The sequence below is a fragment of the Carassius gibelio genome, chromosome A7 (assembly GCF_023724105.1).
Source record: "Carassius gibelio isolate Cgi1373 ecotype wild population from Czech Republic chromosome A7, carGib1.2-hapl.c, whole genome shotgun sequence".
Classification (NCBI taxonomy): domain Eukaryota; kingdom Metazoa; phylum Chordata; class Actinopteri; order Cypriniformes; family Cyprinidae; genus Carassius; species Carassius gibelio.
This window is the reverse complement of record NC_068377.1, coordinates 28759122-28777966: the sequence shown is the minus strand read 5'-3', so window position 1 is coordinate 28777966 and position 18845 is coordinate 28759122. Positions and strand designations below refer to the sequence as shown.

Genomic DNA, 18845 nt, shown 5'->3' with positions numbered 1-18845 from the left:
CTTCCACAGTTCCATTGATCTGTGGTCCTACCAAGCACTGCTGATAAATGTTTTAATTGTGATTTTTATTTAAACTTAACACATCTATAGAATATACAGACTACAGAAGTACATGGAATTTCACATGGTCACATTGGTTCTGTTTTCACAATAAATGACTGAAAATAAAACTGCCTGTGCAATTTGTCAACATAGGAATTGATCAGTATAGACCTTGTCTCTCAGCTAACATGGTTCCAAAATTAGAGACTATCTTTTAGATGTACAATTGGAGATTTTCAAAACTTTAACTACTGAAGCTTTTAAATAGTATTAAAAAAACAATATGAAAAAAATGAAACAGACTTTACATGTAGTATATGAAGTGCATTTATAAAGCTTACCACACTTATTAAAGAATACAGTGGTTAGTAAAAATCCACAGAAACCAGTTCAGCACCATCCAAACAGTGCCTTATGAAATAAAATTTCAAAAATATATATTTAAAAAATTGAATGAGAGTTTTCTCTATATGGTGATGCTGTTTTCTATGCGGCTTGGACTCAGATAAAGGTACGGCAGTTCTTGTCCCTCATTCTGAGCTATTATATGCTTATCCAGTTCTTTCAGCTCCTTTCTGAACTGATCAATTACTTTCAAAGCAGCAGGCTCGGTAAAGTACTGTTCCACATACTGGCCCAATGGAATCTGAAGAAGAGAGAGGAAACGTGTTGAAGTCATCAGTCTGATACTTTAATAAAGGTGTATTAATTTGAATGCTTAATGGAAATAAACATATTTTGGATGGATGTAGTCTGATGTTAAAAATAAGGATGTACATCATATGCAATGTACTTCATATGATCATAAATAATGTAGAAGTTGTGACAGGATGTGCTATTGACTCACCGCATCTGGCTGTGCTCTGCCCAAAAGCCACGTGATGGCCATTTGCATACAGGACTGGCTGATATCAGGGAGTGTGTCCATGATCATGTCCATGGTGACAGCATCCTTATCTGTTGGTGGAGGGCGCCGCATGGTGCAGGGTGTATTGGGTACCCATGCACACCAATCAAACTACAGTACAGAGACCAAGATCAACGGTGAACACAATAAAGCTATGTAATGACTTGTAAACTGATTTCTAACCATTAGGTAACACACTTCATGTAAATGATTGTACTTCTGGTAACCTGCATTCAATATAATAGGTTTGGAATTATAAACGTTTGATTTACAGGCCTGGAAAATTAATGGAAATGTATTTCTGGTAACCTGCATTCAATGCAGTAGAATAGTATATAAAAAGTATATAAAAGGGTGTAAAAAGGGTGTCAAAATCAGTTCCTGGAGGGTTGGAAACCTGCAGAGTTTAAATTAAACCCTAATTAAACACACCTGATCCAACTAATCAAGCCCTTCAGGCTCATCTGAAAACTACATGCTAATTCTATGTGTTTTTGAGTGGGGTTGGAACAAAACTCTACAGGGCTCAAGTCCTAAAGGAATTTCGTTTGACACCCCTGTGTTCGGTAGATGGTTACCTGTCCATTATTGGTGGCAGCATGTTGTGATGTGCTGGTAAAGATCACCATGCTTAACAGTGTGATGAGTTCTTCTTTTGTCTTCAGCTCACTAGCTAGGCCTGACATGCAAGAAACATCAACAGTTACTCCCAGCTTACTCCTAATTTCAAGTCCCATTTATTTAGCTCATGTTATTTCATTGTGGTGATGAGACACAGACTGAGAGCAAGCTTATTCCCCTAGTGACCGCATGGGACACTGTATTATCCTTCATGTTCTTTATTGCTTCCTTTTCCTGACAGGCTGCATCTGAAAATTTAGGCAGGTGACTTGCTGCCTTGTTGTCTAATCTGGAAATGACTTTGCATGCAGCGTTTTTGCCAGAAGGCACCTCATGAAACGGATTTCAGACATGCTTCTGAGGCCGTCTAACGGTTTAATGATTAACAGCAAAATATAGAGAGCTTTGGTGATAACTAAGTGGATAATTTCGTTACTACATTATTAATTCCTCGCTAGAAATTACATAAAAAGTGGAAAACGTTGTTCAGAAACATACATTTACACACAAACTGACCACCGACCTCAACTTTCAGACGCCATCTTTATTTTAGGCTTAACTGTCACAGAATGGAACGCACAGGATTGTGGGATATCAAAGTCTAAAAGTTTGGGGTTGGCTCCTGTTCACACCAAATTAGTCTCTTATGCTGCACTTAATTGATACAAAAATACGGTAATACTGTGAAATATTATTGCAATTTCAATTTTCAAAATCAATCTTTCCTGTGATGGCAAAGTTGAATTTTCAGTGAACATTAATCTTCAGTGTTACATAATACACTTAAGTATTATACATTTTGAAAACAGCTGTGCTGGCTGCTTAATATTTTTGTAGAAACCAAGAAAAAAAAATCTGATTCTTTTATTAAAAGGGTCATATGATGCGATTTCAAGTTTTTCTTTTTTCTCTTTGGAGTGCTGCAAGTTGTTTGTAAATAGAGAAGATCTCTAAAGTTGCAAAGAATAAAGTGTCAAATGTGGGAAGATTTGCATAATGCCGTCACCGCCCAATTGTTCACAAAAATAAAGTAATTACAGACAGGTGTGTTGGAGCAGGGTTGGAACTGAATTCTGCAGGACGGTAGCTCTCCGGGAGCCGTTTGGAGATCCCTGTTGTAGAGACACGTAGAGTGTTTCATTGTGAAAGCAAAACTACTTTGTTTGACCTTCCAAAAGAGTTGTTCAACTAGATATAATTGGTTAAGTTGTATTTACAACACTGTTCTACAACAGTTCAACCCAAATATTTGTGTTTGTGCAATGCATTTATCGGAGGACTGTTTCCTGAACCTACAATGTTCTGACTCACAACCTGAAAGTATGTTTTCATATTTAAAATAATTTTCCACTGATGGATTCAAACGTGAGCTTTGAGCAGTGTAGAGTAGCACTTGTTTGTCATTTAATCTGAAATGCTAACATGGTTTTATGTTTACAAGGCGCAACACAACACTTAAAAACACAATATAAGTCAATATAATCAGTAATTATGTCACCACTGGATGCAAAAATGCCTCGTTTGTAATGGGTTTTAATGGTTTTGTCTGGTCATGCAGGGAGACGGCATCACAGTATGGTGAGGGGCGTAACATTTCCGCAACATGCTTGAGGTTTTCGGCCAATCACAACACATGGATAGCTGTAAAGCATTTATTTGAAACAGAAATAAATGTATAACATTTTGTTAAATTTAATGCACCCTCCCAAATGAATGCAGCATTAATTTATTTTAAAAACATGGTACTGACCACAAACGTCCGAACTGTAGTGTATATTGTCAAGCCTAAATAAACACATTGCACAGGATTCTACATTCTTCATCCACTGCAGGACATCTGTGAGTCCAGTGATGCAGTCATGTATTCATATCTTACCAAAATGTGGCAGATCCACAAAGCCCTCCACAGCCACATCATTAATCCACGCCTGAATTTCTGAATCCTGTTCAACTTCCCGATCACTCTTGTAGTAGAGGGAAACTATTCCTGAAACAAAACTAAGAGCATGTGTTAAAGTAAATAGGTCTGAGGTCTGATAGTAAAAGAGTTTTATAATTATATATACTGCTTCATTCACATTCAAATGTCTGAAAGAATTATGCCTATTATATTTACTTTTGAATGACATCCCACAGCATCATAGAATGGTCCCTGTAGTAATAGTCTTTTATTTTAGTAACTCCTCTGTCCATGAAGTCAAATTTGGGCTGGAGGGAGCGATAGGTTAACACTTTATACCCCCTCTGTGCCAGAATCAAGAGTCCATCTCCACCTGTTGATACCACCTGAAAAACACAATTTTTCACATTTATGACCAACTGCGTGAATTAAAAATACACTACAGTTATGTTGTCAGTGATTGGCTAGCTTCAAGGGGTGATAAGAACCCAGTTCACAAAAAATCTAGTGCCAAATGTCCAAAATGATAAAAAATAAATTAATTTTTTTTTTTTTAAAGTGTCTAGTGTTGGCAGGCTTTGCTCTGAATGGTTCATATTCTTTTATAAACTACAGTGTGTACAGATGCTCACCCTTTTGAAGATGCCCTCCGAGGAGATCAGCTGTGATCTGCTACGACAGTTAATCTCAAGTGTATACCTCAGGTGTGGAGCCAAGAGCTGCAATGAGAAAGAAAAAGTGAAGAGGAGCCTTAACATACAATATAGCTGGATAATTTAATGAATTACTAGATTTTGATGTATCTGTGATTATCTAACTCTTAACATGCTTTGAAACAAGCAAATGTATCTTTCCTAAAAAGCACTTCCTTGTAGACTTCCTCTAACCTTATATATGGGGTGAACAGCAGGCAGCTGTCGGAGTGTGGCCACACAGAACACTTCTGCCACCAAATGTGTGCGTAGCAGATGTGATAACACCTGAAAGATCTGGAACTCAGAGTGACGAACCCACATCTTTGCTAATAACCAGGCCAGAGGTGGATCGCTAGGTAGAAATATGGGTGTTTCCTTATCAGGTTTCTGTTCGAGCTGAAAGGAAGGGAGAAGAACAACAAGACATTTCTGAGTTTGTACATCAGTTTGACAGTTCATTTCTAGAAGGGTTCCTGTAATGTTACTATGATTATTACATTAATATTATAATAATCTGCACATGTTTTGATGCGTTTTGTCTTTAAATCAAATGCATTTCTATAAAAAAAAAATATCTTCCTTTTGGTAAAAACATAAATATAAATATATTTTCGGCTAATGGAGGCTGCAGTAAGATTTGGAAAACCTGCTATAGATTCATCTTAGATTGTTATGTTTCCAGGTATCTGTGAGTCAGCAGGTTTTACCTGTATGGCGATGGGAATTAGACCTTTCTCAGGATGTTCATACAGTAAGCAAAGTGGGGCAGCTATGTGCTGTGCCTTGTCTCTGATTACATTGGCAGGAATCCCATCCATTATTGCTTGATCAACCAGAAATATATTTCCTTTCTTTAGTAGAAGAGACAAAGAAACATGATCAGATCCACTGTTCCAGTAATCCAATGTATTTAAGAAAATAAAACCCTTAAATCTCACCTTGAGTTCTTCCTTCAAAGTGGTTGTAGGTATAAGAGAAGACTGCACCATGTCTCCCGTGACACGGAAGTTTGAGGGCAGCTCCTTGCACCTAGAAATCATTCTTGGGTTTGAGCCGTTGAGGAACTGGTAACCAAAAAAACTGTCTTCTTTCCAGTGATTCATGGTGTATTCTGAACAGAATATTGATCACCAATTATTGTTATTCATTTAATGACATTGGTAACTTTCTGTATGTGACTTTTCTGAAAGAGTTTGGCCTCATCACAGTTGCAGAAGGGGTCTAATATAAAGGCCATGCTTGATCTTATTTGAAATATTATAACGTGTTGGTTCATTCAGTAATGATCATTTTAAAACCAACCAATAAACAAAATCAATTGATAAAGAGCTGCAATAGGTTTCAACACTATATTTTTAGGTGCCATGCGTGCCGTGTGCTACGCACTGCTTGTGCAAATGCTGGATAACATTCTGATTTGCATATTTATGAGGTAAATAAAATTGAGCAAAAAAATAGCTCACGACAAACACACCATCGCTTCCTCTTTTGATAACTGCTTTTCTGTTTGTGGAAATGTCCACTATGATACTTTTAAATATGTGTTCAATACGTAACGATTAACTGTATTTTCTTTACTCCAAATAGGCTAATGCGCTGCTCATTTTTTCTCTCTCTGACATTAAATAAAGAGCGCGTGTTAGAAGTTCATGCGACTCAAAAAAAAAGAATATATATATATATATATATATAAATTGTTTAATTTATTTTTGGTTTCTGTTGTTAAACCGATTCAAATATTTATATGCTTGCACCTAATTGCTTCACATTTTCTTCCTTTAGCATCAGTTTTGGGGAGTAACTAGATACATGTAACGGCGCAAAATAAATGTAACTGTTATCCGTTATAGTTACTGAGAGAAAATGTTTAGTTTAATTACAGTTATTTATGAAAATGTTAAAGATTACAAAGGGGGTTACATCTGAATATTTTTACACACTTTAGGACAGAACAGGGCACATGCTTATTTGATATCTCTTATATTTCCTATATTTGGGTTTGTGTAACTATTAACTATTAAACTATATCTATTTAACCTCAGAACAATCTCAAAGTAAAAAGTTGTGATAAAGTCTTATTTTTTTGTTGGCTGTGCTTTAGAATTAAATTATTCTATATGTTAAATCTTAATTCAAGTGTAGAAGGATTTTGAGAAGTCTGACAGTAATCAGTGTTGAATAGGCCTACTACTGTAAGGTTAATCCTGCCTGCTTGAAATGTGTCAAAATGATCAGTTGAAGACATTATATTTAAAGTAACTGAAATAGTTACACCTCTTATTACATTTTTAAAAGGGTAACTTGTAATCTGTAACCGATTACATTTCCAAAGTTAACTAAACCAACACTGTTTAGAACCGCTTTTCAACGTTAGCTACATTGTGAGCTTTCATAATTAAGAGTTAAACATTTTGGAAGTGTATCTTAACTCAGGGCAGTAAGTGACTTTTATCCAGGATTTAAAAAAATCATATAGGGTTAAGTGCAGTGTGAATATCTGTTATTCAAGAGTGGGAATACATGTGGAATTTTGACATGACATTGTGAAATGCCATTAATTTGTCATATAGGTCTCCTACACATAGCTAAAGGGTTACATAAACATGTTACATAATTGCATTTTCTGGGAAGAGAGCTTTCAGAGAATGAAGTGATTACATGAAATGTATATTTTCTGGTAACTAAACTAAGAAAGAAAGAAAACATCAGGGACATATGAAGTGATTGTTACCAGCTATGGGACTTTTTAGCGTCCAGAAGATCTTTTTGAAGTCTTCCATGTCTTTCCAAGCGAGCATCATCATTACCATGTTTTTCAGATTGAGCTCCATAAGCCTAAGTTGCATACAATGTACAAGTGAATTAGTGAGATTAATGGAATAGTAATTAAATTATACATAGATACATAGGGGAATACACAGGTTTATGCACCTTAAAATGTCAAGTCACACATGCACAGCAAAAGCTCTCCTGCATTTTTACTCACGCATACTGGAGGGATCCCTCAAAGTCACTGCGCTTTTCGTTATCAAAGCGAGCGTCCTGCGGGAGATCAGCCTCTGACTTGGCATCAATGCATTTTGGAATGCCGGGGGCCCATGCAAGCCATCTGATAGATGAGACACAGAGTTCAACAGGGATTTGTGAGAAGTAGATTCTTTATAACGCTATGATAAGTTCAGTGTAAGCAAGCTACATGAAGACCTGTATATTTTCTGCCTCTCCAGAAGCTCTGTCGTTCTGTGAGATATCTCCAGTGGCAAGGTGTCATCACTGATCTTTTTGGCTATGAAAGAAAAAGGAACCAGAGTTGTGTTTTTTATTAATGCTTTTTTTATCTTGATCTTAAAGCTTAGTTGTTACTGCAAGTGCAGTTCAATATAACTGACCTGTGCCTTCTCTGAGCTCTACTATCACTTTATCTCCCACTAGCCAACGGTAACAGGGAAAACTATAGCTGCGTCTTTCTCCAGGTATACTGACTTTCACATAACGGCAGAACCAGTTATCCTCCACATAGAACTTCTGCTTCTCCAGGCGCACCAGTATCAGGGGACCCAAATCAGCAGAACTTTTAACAGTGTACTCATCCACCTACAAAATCATGGGAATATATTTCGGTATTTGAGATACTTTAATTCATTATTATTAACATGCAATGTATATTTAATTATGCTCATTTCACATTTTGTAAATTTAGATCATTAATTACTCATCCACATGTCGTTCCACCCCTAAGACTTTCATTCATCTTTGGAACACAATTATAAGATATTTTTGATGAAATCCGAGAGCTTTCTGACCCTCAATAGACAGCAATGCAACTACTACTTTCATGGGCCAAAATGGTAGTAAGGAAATCGTTAAAATAGCCCATGTGACATCAGTGATTCAACCTTCATTTTATGAAGCTACAAGAAGTACCACGAGTACCATAACACATGCATCATACGACGACTGGCGCCGATACAGGATGGCTGCCTCCGTGACGAGCTCTGCATATGTTTTTGTTAGTTTGTCCTGTCTTTAGTTATAGTCCTGCCATCAGTTTCACCAGGGAAGAACTGCTGAACATTCGGCAGAACGCACCACAAGATGTTTTTCCGGATTTCAAATATTCAGATGTTTTAGTGAACGTTGTTATCGGAGGAGCGACGGCGCTGATCAAGCGCTTCAGGACGCGCAGATGGGGGAAGCGAGCGGGAGCGCTCGTCAGACTCAGGAAGCGTGGATTTCGAACGCCGTTGCCTAGCATCCATCTGGCAAATCTCCGCTCTCTACCCAACAAAACGGACGAACTCCTTCTGCTTTCTCGGACAAATAAGGATTTCACACACTCTGCTGCTCTGTGTTTCACGGAAACCTGGCTGAATGACACCATACCGGACAGCGCGCTCCATCTGCTGGACTTTCAGCTGTTCAGAGCGGATCGCGAATCAGAATCAACTGGGAAATCGCGCGGCGGCGGGACATGCTTTTACATCAATGAACGGTGGTGTACAGATGTAACTGTGTTAAAGAAGACGCGCTGCTCAAATCTCGAAACACTCTTCATTAACTGCAAGCCGTTCTATTTGCCGCGGGAGTTTCACTCGTTCATTCTGGTCAGTGTTTACATTCCTCCGCAAGCGCATGTGAGCTCAGCTTTACAGAAACTCGCTGATCAGATTACAGACACAGAACAACAACACCCGGACTCTGTTTTAATCATTCTTGGGGACTTTAATAAAGCCAATCTGTCCCGTGAACTGCCAAAATACAGACAGCATGTTACTTGTCCCACAAGAGACAGTAATATATTGGATCACTGTTACACCACAATAAAGGATGCATTTCACTCTGTTCCACGAGCAGCTTTGGGACGTTCTGATCACCTTCTGGTTCATCTTATACCGTCCTACAGGCAGAAACTAAAATCAGCTAAACCTGTATCAAGGACTGTAAAAAGATGGACTAATGAAGCAGAGCAGGATTTACAATCTTGTTTTGACCTCACTGATTGGAGTGTTTTTGAAGCTGCTGCCACCGATCTGGATGAACTCACAGAGACCGTAACATCATATATCAGTTTCTGTGAGGATATGTGTATTCCTACAAAGACTCAACTAATTTACAATAATGACAAACCGTGGTTCACTGCAAAACTCAGACAGCTCCGTCAGGCCAAAGAAGATGCTTACGTGAAGGGGGACAATGTCTTGTATAAACAGGCTAAATACACATTGGAAAAGGAGATCAAAGTGGCAAAGAGGAATTATTCTGAAAAAATAAGGACTCAGTTCACTTCCAACGACTCCGCATCAGTGTGGAAAAGTCTAAAGAAGATCACCAATTACAACACACCACCCCCCAGCACTGTAGAGAATCAATGACTGGCAGACGATCTGAACGAGTTTTACTGCAGGTTTGAAAGAACACCCATCACCTGCCCTGAACGCCTCCCCACACAACCATTCACACCCTTCACAACTCCTGCAACCAGCACCAAATGCCTCTCCAAACAACCGTTCACACCATTAACAGCTCCTGCAACCCATCCTGAACACCTCTCCAATCAAGCACTCTCACCATTCACACCTCCTGCATCCCCCCTCTCAGGTGGGGCACCTGCAATTCAGATAAATAAACAAAATCAATTGATAAAGAGCTGCAATAGGTTTCAACACTATATTTTTAGGTGCCATGCGTGCCGTGTGCTACGCACTGCTTGTGCAAATGCTGGATAACATTCTGATTTGCATATTTATGAGGTAAATAAAATTGAGCAAAAAAATAGCTCACGACAAACACACCATCGCTTCCTCTTTTGATAACTGCTTTTCTGTTTGTGGAAATGTCCACTATGATACTTTTAAATATGTGTTCAATACGTAACGATTAACTGTATTTTCTTTACTCCAAATAGGCTAATGCGCTGCTCATTTTTTCTCTCTCTGACATTAAATAAAGAGCGCGTGTTAGAAGTTCATGCGACTCAAAAAAAAAGAATATATATATATATATATATATAAATTGTTTAATTTATTTTTGGTTTCTGTTGTTAAACCGATTCAAATATTTATATGCTTGCACCTAATTGCTTCACATTTTCTTCCTTTAGCATCAGTTTTGGGGAGTAACTAGATACATGTAACGGCGCAAAATAAATGTAACTGTTATCCGTTATAGTTACTGAGAGAAAATGTTTAGTTTAATTACAGTTATTTATGAAAATGTTAAAGATTACAAAGGGGGTTACATCTGAATATTTTTACACACTTTAGGACAGAACAGGGCACATGCTTATTTGATATCTCTTATATTTCCTATATTTGGGTTTGTGTAACTATTAACTATTAAACTATATCTATTTAACCTCAGAACAATCTCAAAGTAAAAAGTTGTGATAAAGTCTTATTTTTTTGTTGGCTGTGCTTTAGAATTAAATTATTCTATATGTTAAATCTTAATTCAAGTGTAGAAGGATTTTGAGAAGTCTGACAGTAATCAGTGTTGAATAGGCCTACTACTGTAAGGTTAATCCTGCCTGCTTGAAATGTGTCAAAATGATCAGTTGAAGACATTATATTTAAAGTAACTGAAATAGTTACACCTCTTATTACATTTTTAAAAGGGTAACTTGTAATCTGTAACCGATTACATTTCCAAAGTTAACTAAACCAACACTGTTTAGAACCGCTTTTCAACGTTAGCTACATTGTGAGCTTTCATAATTAAGAGTTAAACATTTTGGAAGTGTATCTTAACTCAGGGCAGTAAGTGACTTTTATCCAGGATTTAAAAAAATCATATAGGGTTAAGTGCAGTGTGAATATCTGTTATTCAAGAGTGGGAATACATGTGGAATTTTGACATGACATTGTGAAATGCCATTAATTTGTCATATAGGTCTCCTACACATAGCTAAAGGGTTACATAAACATGTTACATAATTGCATTTTCTGGGAAGAGAGCTTTCAGAGAATGAAGTGATTACATGAAATGTATATTTTCTGGTAACTAAACTAAGAAAGAAAGAAAACATCAGGGACATATGAAGTGATTGTTACCAGCTATGGGACTTTTTAGCGTCCAGAAGATCTTTTTGAAGTCTTCCATGTCTTTCCAAGCGAGCATCATCATTACCATGTTTTTCAGATTGAGCTCCATAAGCCTAAGTTGCATACAATGTACAAGTGAATTAGTGAGATTAATGGAATAGTAATTAAATTATACATAGATACATAGGGGAATACACAGGTTTATGCACCTTAAAATGTCAAGTCACACATGCACAGCAAAAGCTCTCCTGCATTTTTACTCACGCATACTGGAGGGATCCCTCAAAGTCACTGCGCTTTTCGTTATCAAAGCGAGCGTCCTGCGGGAGATCAGCCTCTGACTTGGCATCAATGCATTTTGGAATGCCGGGGGCCCATGCAAGCCATCTGATAGATGAGACACAGAGTTCAACAGGGATTTGTGAGAAGTAGATTCTTTATAACGCTATGATAAGTTCAGTGTAAGCAAGCTACATGAAGACCTGTATATTTTCTGCCTCTCCAGAAGCTCTGTCGTTCTGTGAGATATCTCCAGTGGCAAGGTGTCATCACTGATCTTTTTGGCTATGAAAGAAAAAGGAACCAGAGTTGTGTTTTTTATTAATGCTTTTTTTATCTTGATCTTAAAGCTTAGTTGTTACTGCAAGTGCAGTTCAATATAACTGACCTGTGCCTTCTCTGAGCTCTACTATCACTTTATCTCCCACTAGCCAACGGTAACAGGGAAAACTATAGCTGCGTCTTTCTCCAGGTATACTGACTTTCACATAACGGCAGAACCAGTTATCCTCCACATAGAACTTCTGCTTCTCCAGGCGCACCAGTATCAGGGGACCCAAATCAGCAGAACTTTTAACAGTGTACTCATCCACCTACAAAATCATGGGAATATATTTCGGTATTTGAGATACTTTAATTCATTATTATTAACATGCAATGTATATTTAATTATGCTCATTTCACATTTTGTAAATTTAGATCATTAATTACTCATCCACATGTCGTTCCACCCCTAAGACTTTCATTCATCTTTGGAACACAATTATAAGATATTTTTGATGAAATCCGAGAGCTTTCTGACCCTCAATAGACAGCAATGCAACTACTACTTTCATGGGCCAAAATGGTAGTAAGGAAATCGTTAAAATAGCCCATGTGACATCAGTGATTCAACCTTCATTTTATGAAGCTACAAGAAGTACCACGAGTACCATAACACATGCATCATACGACGACTGGCGCCGATACAGGATGGCTGCCTCCGTGACGAGCTCTGCATATGTTTTTGTTAGTTTGTCCTGTCTTTAGTTATAGTCCTGCCATCAGTTTCACCAGGGAAGAACTGCTGAACATTCGGCAGAACGCACCACAAGATGTTTTTCCGGATTTCAAATATTCAGATGTTTTAGTGAACGTTGTTATCGGAGGAGCGACGGCGCTGATCAAGCGCTTCAGGACGCGCAGATGGGGGAAGCGAGCGGGAGCGCTCGTCAGACTCAGGAAGCGTGGATTTCGAACGCCGTTGCCTAGCATCCATCTGGCAAATCTCCGCTCTCTACCCAACAAAACGGACGAACTCCTTCTGCTTTCTCGGACAAATAAGGATTTCACACACTCTGCTGCTCTGTGTTTCACGGAAACCTGGCTGAATGACACCATACCGGACAGCGCGCTCCATCTGCTGGACTTTCAGCTGTTCAGAGCGGATCGCGAATCAGAATCAACTGGGAAATCGCGCGGCGGCGGGACATGCTTTTACATCAATGAACGGTGGTGTACAGATGTAACTGTGTTAAAGAAGACGCGCTGCTCAAATCTCGAAACACTCTTCATTAACTGCAAGCCGTTCTATTCGCCGCGGGAGTTTCACTCGTTCATTCTGGTCAGTGTTTACATTCCTCCGCAAGCGCATGTGAGCTCAGCTTTACAGAAACTCGCTGATCAGATTACAGACACAGAACAACAACACCCGGACTCTGTTTTAATCATTCTTGGGGACTTTAATAAAGCCAATCTGTCCCGTGAACTGCCAAAATACAGACAGCATGTTACTTGTCCCACAAGAGACAGTAATATATTGGATCACTGTTACACCACAATAAAGGATGCATTTCACTCTGTTCCACGAGCAGCTTTGGGACGTTCTGATCACCTTCTGGTTCATCTTATACCGTCCTACAGGCAGAAACTAAAATCAGCTAAACCTGTATCAAGGACTGTAAAAAGATGGACTAATGAAGCAGAGCAGGATTTACAATCTTGTTTTGACCTCACTGATTGGAGTGTTTTTGAAGCTGCTGCCACCGATCTGGATGAACTCACAGAGACCGTAACATCATATATCAGTTTCTGTGAGGATATGTGTATTCCTACAAAGACTCAACTAATTTACAATAATGACAAACCGTGGTTCACTGCAAAACTCAGACAGCTCCGTCAGGCCAAAGAAGATGCTTACGTGAAGGGGGACAATGTCTTGTATAAACAGGCTAAATACACATTGGAAAAGGAGATCAAAGTGGCAAAGAGGAATTATTCTGAAAAAATAAGGACTCAGTTCACTTCCAACGACTCCGCATCAGTGTGGAAAAGTCTAAAGAAGATCACCAATTACAACACACCACCCCCCAGCACTGTAGAGAATCAATGACTGGCAGACGATCTGAACGAGTTTTACTGCAGGTTTGAAAGAACACCCATCACCTGCCCTGAACGCCTCCCCACACAACCATTCACACCCTTCACAACTCCTGCAACCAGCACCAAATGCCTCTCCAAACAACCGTTCACACCATTAACAGCTCCTGCAACCCATCCTGAACACCTCTCCAATCAAGCACTCTCACCATTCACACCTCCTGCATCCCCCCTCTCAGGTGGGGCACCTGCAATTCAGATCAGCGAGGATGCGGTGCGCCAGGTCTTCTGGAAGCAGAAAAGGAAAAAAGCACCAGGCCCAGATTGTGTTACACCAGCCTGTCTGAAATCCTGTGCTGACCAGCTGGCCCCCATCTTCACACAGATCTTCAACAGATCGCTGGAGCTGTGCGAAGTCCCTTCATGCTTCAAACGTTCCACCATCATCCCCATCCCTAAGAAACCCAAAATTACAGGACTAAATGACTACAGGCCTGTGGCTCTAACGTCTGTAGTCATGAAGTCATTTGAAAAACTGGTGCTGGGCCACCTGAAGGACATCACTGGGCCCTTGCTGGATCCTCTTCAGTTTGCCTACAGAGCAAACAGGTCTGTGGACGATGCAGTAAACATTGGACTGCATTATGTTCTGCAACACCTAGACAGACCGGGGACTTATGTGAGGATCCTGTTTGTGGACTTCAGCTCGGCCTTCAACACGATCATCCCAAACCTCCTCCTGCCCAAACTAAATTATCTCTTCGTGCCCACCTCCATCTGTCAGTGGATCAACAGCTTCCTGACAGACAGGCAGCAGCTAGTGAGGCTGGGAAAATACACATCCAGCACCCGGACAATCAGCACCGGAGCTCCCCAGGGCTGCGTTCTCTCCCCACTGCTCTTCTCCCTGTACACCAACGATTGCACATCTAAGGACCCCTCTGTCAAGCTCCTGAAGTTTGCAGACGACACCACACTCATCGGCCTCATTCAGGACAGTGACGAGTCTGCTTACAGACAGGAGGTAAAAGAGCTGGCTGTCTGGTGCAGTCTCAACAACCTGGAGCTTAACACCCTCAAAACAGTGGAGATGATCGTGGACTTCAGGAGAAACCCCCCTGCACTCCCCCCACTCACCATCATGAACAGCACTGTGACTGCAGTGGAGTCATTCAGGTTCCTGGGAACCACCATCTCTCAGGACCTGAAGTGGGACATTCACATTGACTCCATTGTGAAAAAGGCCCAGCAAAGGTTGTACTTCCTCCGCCAGCTGAGGAAGTTTAACCTGCCACAGGAGCTGCTGAAACAGTTCTACTCCACCATCATTGAATCCATCATCTGCACTTCAGTAACTGTCTGGTTCAGCTCAGCTTCTAAATCTGACCTCAGAAGACTACAGAGGGTAGTCCAGACTGCTGAGCGAATCATCGGTACAACCCTCCCTTCTATTCAAGAACTGTACTTATCCAGAGTGAGAAAAAGGGCTGTCAAAATCACTTTGGACCCCTCACATCCAGCACACTCCCTCTTTGAACTGTTGCCATCTGGTCGACGCTACAGAGCACTGAGCACTAGAACGACCAGACACAGGACCAGTTTCTTCCCTCAGACAATCCATCTTATGAACAGCTGATAATAACGGCGAACACACTACACTTTATATTTATATACACATACACTTTATTTATCTAACACACATACTTAGTATACACTTAAATTTTGCACATAATATATATGTACATACATAACTGCATTTTGTAATATACCTGCCTACAATTGTCATTTGTATATTGTCATTCACTATCTACTTATTTGTATTTTTTATTCTTTTATTATGTGTTTTATGTTCTGTCGCTGTCATTCTGTTGTACTGCGGAGCTTCTGTCACGAAAACAAATTCCTTGTATGTGTAAAGATACCTGGCAATAAAGCTCATTCTGATTCTGATTCTGATTCTGATATTATTTTAGTGAACGCATGTTGAAGCCTGACACAGAAGAGAAGAAATTGTTGAATAAAGTTCTTATATTTGTTTTCTTTGCACACAAAAAGTATTCTCATAACTTCATAAAATTAAGGTTGAACCAAGTGATGTCACATGGACTATTTTTAGGATGTCCTTACAACCTTTCTGGACTTTAAACGTGGTAGTCGCGTTGCTGTATATGGAGGGTCAGAAAGCTCTCGGATTTCATCAAAAATATTTTAATTTGTGTACAAAAGATGAATGATCATAGATTTTAACATTGGTGTCTCTACTTAAAAAAAAAAAAAAAAAAAAAAAAAAAAAAAAAAAAAAATATATATATATATATATATATATATATATATATATATATATATATATATATATATATATATATATATATATAACATATATATATACATTTTTGGAAATGTTATTATTTTCAATAACTTTATGATCATCTGTTATTGGGATTGTTGTAAAATAGGATGTTAAGTGCTTTACTTATACCATTTAAAATATTTTTACATTAAAAAAAAAAGATCTACTCTACTGCACTCGGCAGAAGAAAAAAAGATAGTATTCCACATATTATATTTAAAAAACTGAACAGTTTTCATAAGCACACAAGCATATATACTCACTGCCAACAAGAATTGGCCTGGATTGTCCAGCACGGTTCTCTCACTCTCTCCTCTCTCTCCAACCAGAGTCAAGTATATATAGTTATTTGTTCCCGAATATTTGGAGGTCCCCGTGGCCACTGTCACTTTGTACTCCATCTGCACTCATACACATACAAATGCTGATCGTACTATTATATTTTCACTGTTTCAGTCATCATCACAGAGCAGTCTCAGATGCTTCATTATTTTCGCAGTCACATGAAATATCTAACAGAGAGCTATAGCAGATGCAAGTCTGTTTCCTCACAGTATTATGCAATCAGTTTGTGTCTGCACTGAGTGATTACAAAAGTGAGCAATTTATGGTGGAAGTGAACATGGAAAACAAGAACACCTACAAATAAATCAACATATAAAATTTAATCCCTCATTGCATTATCAAATGTATTAAAAGATTCAAGTGCAGCTAGACACTTAAACGCAATTGGATCTAGTGTGCTTCAACTGTTGTAACAATACAAATACAGTACAATTCAAACTATGAAAATAAAGGTACAGTAAAGAAAAGTTGAAGGGAACATTTTATAATAATCTTTAGTTTTACTTAATGCATAACAATTTTTACATAATTTAATCTTCGTTAATATTAATTTCAAATATTTTATTGTTCAGTGTTAATTTATGTTCGTTTATAATACATAAATTAATGTGAAACAATACAGCTTTAAATGTTAACAATACATTAATATGCTGTAAAGATTTTAATTAGTTGTTGCAGTCTTGTTTTCTTGGGCTTTATCTTTATCATTTTCTGTATATAAAGGGTGTGAATAAGGTGTCAAATCAATCAAATATGGTAATCTTTAACCTAAAGCCACCCAGCTAGAAAAACTTTAGATCAATATCAGATTGGCTTCACAAGATATTTTAGAGCAAGCTCATTTATAATCTATCTTTCTGTTACACCTGTTAATAAAACATTGATGTGCCATTGCACTCTGTAACAGGGGCACAGAAAACGGTTTTGCATATTTAATGCACAGACACATGCATAGCACAAAAGCTTAGACACAGACAGAAGTGTCATTAATTGACCATCAGGAAAGATGCCTTGAAGGACTTAAAATATCTTAAAAATACACCTAGACTAGTTATACTAAATGACAGTGGTTCATAGAGTCTTTAACAGTGAGGAAACACACATAGATTTATCTTACATCAACGGAGAACATTAGAAACCCGTTGATTACTTAAATATGTTCCAGTACAATAACTTAAGAGAAGAATCTGAAGAATAGTTAGTCAACAAGTTACCTCCTTTGTGGAAGTGTGTGGCGGTGAAAATCTTCTGTTATGCTCCTCTGCTGTAGTTTCTATCACCTCTTTTCTCACTTGACTGTAGTTTCCTTCAGTCAGAAACTGGCTGTTCAGACCCTCTAGTTTCACTGACTGAATAAGGCAGATATTTGCTTTGAAATGTCCCGTCTCTACTGGTCTACACCCTTAAACCTAATTTCCTCTCCCACCTCTTGTCATGATCCTCTATTGGCTGATATTTCAACCTCCTCATTTGTTTATTCATTTTTTCTTTGCTATTCGCTTCAAGGAAGTGGTTAGTACCGTACTAGCTTACAGAGAAGCCACAAAGTTAAATATATGGACTAAAAAATAAGCATCAAAGACAGTGATGTATATCAACTTTATAGGCTTCGCTAATGCATTTTTCCCTAAGAGATAGTACAGAGAAACACTTTGGTAACACGTAATAAACAAACAAATGATGATCTCGGACTTCTGATATTTGTGTCTTGTTAATATACACGGAGCACTGTACTTGGAGAACGTGTCTAGGTTACGTATGTAACCCTAGTTCCTCGAGGGAACGAGACGCTGCGTCAAAAGCGCTTTGGGGAACGCGCCCAGCGTGCGCGACTCTGAATATCGTGTGAAATCAGACCAATGGAATAGCATGACGTCACCGGCGGAGTGACGTAAGCGACCAGGAAGCTATAAAAGCATGTGCCACGCAGCTGGCGTCAGCTTCGAGTACCAGCAAGCGCCGGCAGGGGTGCCGGGGGTATGGCTCCGAGACGCAGCGTCTCGTTCCCTCGAGGAACTAGGGTTACATACGTTACCTAGAGACGTTCCTCTTCAGGAACTCGAGCTGCGTCAAAAGCGCTTTGGGGAACGAGTACCAACGCTGCCAGACTACCAAACCCCTGCCTAGTGTGTATCCGAAGAGCACAGCTTAGGTCAGGAGGACTGAAGCGCCTGGAGTGACTGGCATGTCTAGGCCATAGAATTTGACAAACGTGGAGGGCGTGGACCATCCCGCAGCGTTGCAGATGTCCAGCATGGATACACCTGCTAAGAAGGCCTTGGAGGCCGCCATACCCCGAGTAGAGTGA

General features: G+C 39.1%; 2 protein-coding genes across 6 annotated transcripts in view; one reads left to right on the top strand and one right to left on the bottom strand.

Moving 5' to 3' along the window:
* LOC128017081 (polyunsaturated fatty acid 5-lipoxygenase) overlaps nt 1-18845 on the top strand; it is a 129143-nt gene that overhangs the window by 46328 nt on the left and 63970 nt on the right. The gene's annotated exons all lie outside the window — the stretch shown is intronic.
* LOC128017082 (polyunsaturated fatty acid lipoxygenase ALOX12) lies at nt 47-17928 on the bottom strand. 5 transcript variants are annotated; one of them, XM_052602251.1, is made up of 15 exons: nt 17752-17928; nt 16456-16593; nt 7555-7759; nt 7370-7451; nt 7152-7274; nt 6897-7000; nt 5104-5276; nt 4873-5016; nt 4358-4561; nt 4103-4189; nt 3687-3856; nt 3447-3568; nt 1528-1628; nt 890-1060; nt 47-688 (listed from the first exon to the last, which is right to left on the bottom strand). In XM_052602251.1, exons 2-15 carry the CDS (start codon nt 16591-16593, stop codon nt 509-511), a joined length of 2004 nt encoding a protein of 667 aa, XP_052458211.1. In that variant the 5' UTR covers nt 17752-17928; the 3' UTR covers nt 47-508. The 5 variants fall into 5 exon arrangements, with proteins under 5 accessions (XP_052458211.1, XP_052458212.1, XP_052458215.1 ...); XM_052602252.1 differs by lacking the exons at nt 6897-7000; nt 7152-7274; nt 7370-7451; nt 7555-7759 and adding exons at nt 11215-11318; nt 11470-11592; nt 11688-11769; nt 11873-12077 and having other exon boundaries at nt 17752-17927; XM_052602255.1 differs by lacking the exons at nt 7152-7274; nt 7370-7451; nt 7555-7759 and adding exons at nt 11470-11592; nt 11688-11769; nt 11873-12077 and having other exon boundaries at nt 17752-17927.